At 47.4% G+C, this 4,207-nt stretch overlaps 1 protein-coding gene across 1 annotated transcript; it reads left to right on the top strand.

The window, feature by feature from the left end:
* The first annotated feature begins 718 nt into the window (after positions 1 to 718).
* LOC149225918 (uncharacterized) lies at positions 719 to 1,438 on the top strand. Its single transcript, XM_089380044.1, has one exon. The coding sequence runs from the start codon at positions 719 to 721 to the stop codon at positions 1,436 to 1,438; it is 720 nt and encodes a 239-aa protein (XP_089236170.1).
* The last annotated feature ends 2,769 nt before the right edge of the window (positions 1,439 to 4,207 follow it).

Genomic DNA, 4,207 nt, shown 5'->3' with positions numbered 1-4,207 from the left:
TTCCCCCCCCCCCCCTCTTTTCCTTCGCCCTCCCCATCGGCAAACTCTTCGCTGAGGTACTCCACCCCTCGACCTCCAAGCTGAAAGTGACAGACTCCATTGGGCTGTTGGTGGAGTCCTTTATCCTCTCGCCCAAGCAAGGGCGCAGCCGACCTTCTTCGTTCTCTAAAGCACAGAAAAAAGCGGGGGACGACATCCTCCAAGGCAGACAACACACTCTTGATAGGGTTCTTAGAGCACAGGACACCCTCCCCCACCCCCCTCCATGAAAATTCTATCCTTCAACTGCAGAGGGTTGGCCAGCCCGGAAAAAAAATTGGCCCTGAAGCGTCTCCTACTCTCGGTCCCGGTGGACATCATCTTATTACAAGAAACCCTATGCAAAGCAGACTCTGTCACCTCCATCCTAGAATCATGGCTGCCAGGCTGGACCTTATCCGCCATCGATGTATCTGGCCGTTCAGGGGGCATTGCTATTGGGTTTAAGAACAGTTCCATAAACCTAAAGAATATCTGGGGTGGAGGGGGTTTTTTGGGTGCGGACATATACTCAAAAGATCTAGAGGAAAATCTTAGAATCATCAATGTCTATGGACCCTGTCTTAACAGGGAGCACTTTTGGCAAAAGCTCTTCAGCTCCCCTCTCCTCCAAGCCGGGAACACTATATTGGGAGGAGATTTGAATTTCTCTATGGGTTTCTCTGAATCTTGGGGACATATGGCTCAAATCGATCCCCTCTCTGACTTCTTTGGGCAGCTGCTCGAGGATCACCATTGGATAGATATCCCTTCGGCCAAAATTCAACACACATGGAAGAACAACCGAACTGGGGACCAAAGCCTTGCTAGGAGGCTGGACCGCTTTATCATTAAGGAGGTGCTCCACAACAATCATCCCAGATCTAGGCAATGGGTTGGAAGTGGCGGGATCTCGGACCATAGACCTATATATCTGGAAATGGGCTCAAGACAACAGGCCCCCAAGGCCCCTTACAAGTTTAATTCCACTTGGCTCCGAGACCCCTCATATATCAAATTAATATCTGATTTCTGGAAAGAAAATCCAATCCCTGAGGATGCAGACCCAGCCACAAGCTTTGTAAGGAACCTCTCCAAAATCAAATTACTTTCAAGAGATTGGGCCAAAGTGAAGAGAAAAGAGGATGATCGAATGATATCTCTTACTGAACAAGCTATCGAGGTTCTTGAAACCCACTCAGAAGGAACCTTCATCTCCCCAGACCAGAAATCCATGTATGAAGGCCTCATTAATAGGAGAACACAAGTCCTCAGAGACCGTGAGGATAGCTGGAGACTAAGGAGCAGAGCCATTTGGCTCAAGGAAGGGGATGAGAATACAAAGTTTTACCACCGCTTTGCAAATGGTCGGAAAGCGATCAACACTATCTGGGAGCTGCAAGATGGACAAGGACAATAGGTCAGCAATCTTGGAGAACTTGCCTACCTGGCCTCCTCACATCTCAGAAACATATACAAGGCCCCGGGAGAAGCAAGTCTATTAAAAATCATGAGAGTGGCAGAACTCTTTCCCATATTTTTGGATGATGAGGATGGAGAGGAGCTTACAAAAGACATTACTTTGGAAGAGCTGGAAGCTACCATCAGGGCTTCCAAAAGGACAAGAGCCCGGGACCTGACGGCTGGACCATTGAGTTCTATCTAGCCTTTTTCGAGCTGCTAGGCCAAGACATCCTCAAAGTAATCAATCATTGCAGCCACACTGGATCAGTCCCCTCAGCCATCAAAGCCACTTTCATTGCCCTCATCCCCAAATCCGACAAGCCGGAATCCTTCAATGATTTTCGGCCTATCTCGCTCTGTAACTGTCTCTACAAGATCTTGGCCAAAATTCTTGCAAACAGGCTCAAGCCCATCCTCTCTGCCAATATATCCTCTGAACAATTTGCTTTCCTCCATCGTCGCCAGATACATGAAGCTATAGGCACTGCCCAAGAGCTTCTTCACTCATTACAGAGCATGAAATTGAAAGGAATGATCCTCAAAGTTGACCTCTCCAAGGCTTTCGATAGGGCAAATTTACTATACATCCGAATGCTTCTCACCCATTTGGGCTTCCCCTTCCTGTTCATTAAGAGGATCATGAGTTGTATCTCTGATGTGCCGTTCAGTGTCCTCCTAAATGGCTCCCCCTCCCCCTTCTTCACTGCCGAAAGAGGCCTCCGGCAAGGATGCCCCCTATCCCCCCTTCTGTTCCTTCTCATTATGGAAGGGCTAAGCAGGCTGATTGCATCTGAACACAGGAGAGGCAGAATCAAAGGGATCAAAATTACGGACAACTGCTCCCTCACTCACCTTCTGTTCGTGGATGATGTGCTCATCTTCTTAAACGGAAGCATGGCTGACACATCAACTTTACAACTAGTCTTTGATCTCTTCCAGAAGGCCACAGGTATGATAATAAATGTTCAAAAATCCACCTTAACAGCGACAGGTTGTTCACAGCAAGAGATCATCTACACAAAAAATCGATTCCCCTTCCAAATTCACCCTATGGAGGAAGGGCTGAAATATCTGGGCTTCCGAGTGAAACATGGAGGATACAAAATAGCTGACTGGATATGGCTAATCACAAAGGTGGAGAAGAGATTAAATGCTTGGTACAATAGATATCTCACAAGGGCAGGTAGACTCACTCTTATAAAAGCTGTGCTGGAAGCTACACCTGTATACTGTATGTCTCTGGCCTGGATACCAAGAGGAATCTTATCCAGGCTACAAAAAATATGCTGCAGATTCCTATGGAAGGGGAACAAACAGGGAAACCTCTTTGCCTGGGTATAATGGGACACCATTGCAAAGCCTAAGAAATGGGGAGGCTGGGGTATAAAAAGGCTAGATTTATTTGCAAAAGCTCAGGCAGCAAAACTTGGATGGCAACTTCTCACATCCCAGAGTCTCTGGAAACAAGTAGTTATGGAAAAATACATTGCTCCGGAAAGCATTTTCAGCTGGATTCGCAGGGAACATAGGGGAAGTGGAAGACACTCAATCATCTGGAAAGCAGTTCTCAACTCCCTTCCCCTAATTCGGGAGGGACTAACATGGAGAATACATCAGGGGAACTCTGTCCGCATTGGTATAGACCCCTCGATAGGATCTGGAAATGCTCATCGGCTATCTGGGCAGCTCACAGAACATCTAATGGATCAGGGTGTCACTCATATTGCACATATTGCAGATCAAGAAAACTCCAGTTTTCTACAACAGACCTGGAAGACACAGCTAGATCTCCACATCCCGGAGCAATGGAGGCAGGAATGGGAGTCTTATACTAAGGCCCTCACACAAGCACACATAAGAATCACGGAGGAAGAAGACGAGATTGTATGGGCACTAGCAAAAAATGGATCATATACTCCGAAGGATGGATATCAACAGCTCATGCAACCATATCAGCCCAAAATCACACAGCAGTGGTGGAGAGCTATATGGCATCTAAAAGCAGCACCTAGAACGCGTATGCTCATGTGGGCCATCCGCTGCAGCAAAATACCCACTGGTGCAAACTTAAAAAAACGATCCTTCCATGGACTTTTCTGGTGCCATTTGTGCAGAAGCAATGAGGAAGACACTAAACATCTCTTCCTGTCCTGCCAGGTAGTATGTGAACAATGGTCCCTCCTCTCTTCACGCTCCCCTTCCCTCCATCAATGGCATGGCCTATCCATCGTCGATGCCTGGAGAAACTGGCAGGAGCAGCACTCTGGGAAAGACAGGAACATTCCCCTACTTATGTGCTGGTCCATCTGGCTAGCTAGGAACCATGCGATATTTGATCAAAAACCTCCTTTCTGGCCTGTCATAATTGCCCATATCCTTGCAGACCTCGCACTCATTCCCGATGATCCTCCACAAGCCCCACCCCGGTCTATATCCCCGGAACTCATCGATAAATCCTACCCCTGGGCTTACTTTGATGGCTCAGCGCAAGAGGAAGGCTGTGGGGGAGGAGCCCTCCTCTACCTCAGAGAAAACCACTGTTTCATGCTCCAAATACATCTGGGACGGGGCACAAACAATTATGCCGAGCTCACCACTGCCAAACACCTCATATCCTTTGCACATGAGAAAAGATGCACAAAACTACAATTGTTTGGAGATTCAAAAATTGTATGCAACTGGCTCAACAGAAAATCAACATGCTCTGCTTTCTCTTTGAGACATA

The sequence above is a fragment of the Pinus tabuliformis genome, chromosome J (assembly GCF_031772625.1).
Source record: "Pinus tabuliformis cultivar Carrire ecotype Pingquan chromosome J, CPIR1, whole genome shotgun sequence".
Classification (NCBI taxonomy): domain Eukaryota; kingdom Viridiplantae; phylum Streptophyta; class Pinopsida; order Pinales; family Pinaceae; genus Pinus; species Pinus tabuliformis.
The sequence above is the reverse complement of the archived record's forward strand: the minus strand, read 5'-3'. Positions and strand labels throughout refer to the sequence as shown.

Coding starts and splice junctions, on each gene's coding strand:
- LOC149225918 (XM_089380044.1), top strand. CDS start 719: ATGGCTCAAATCGATCCCCTCTCTGACTTCTTTGGGCAGCTGCTCGAG.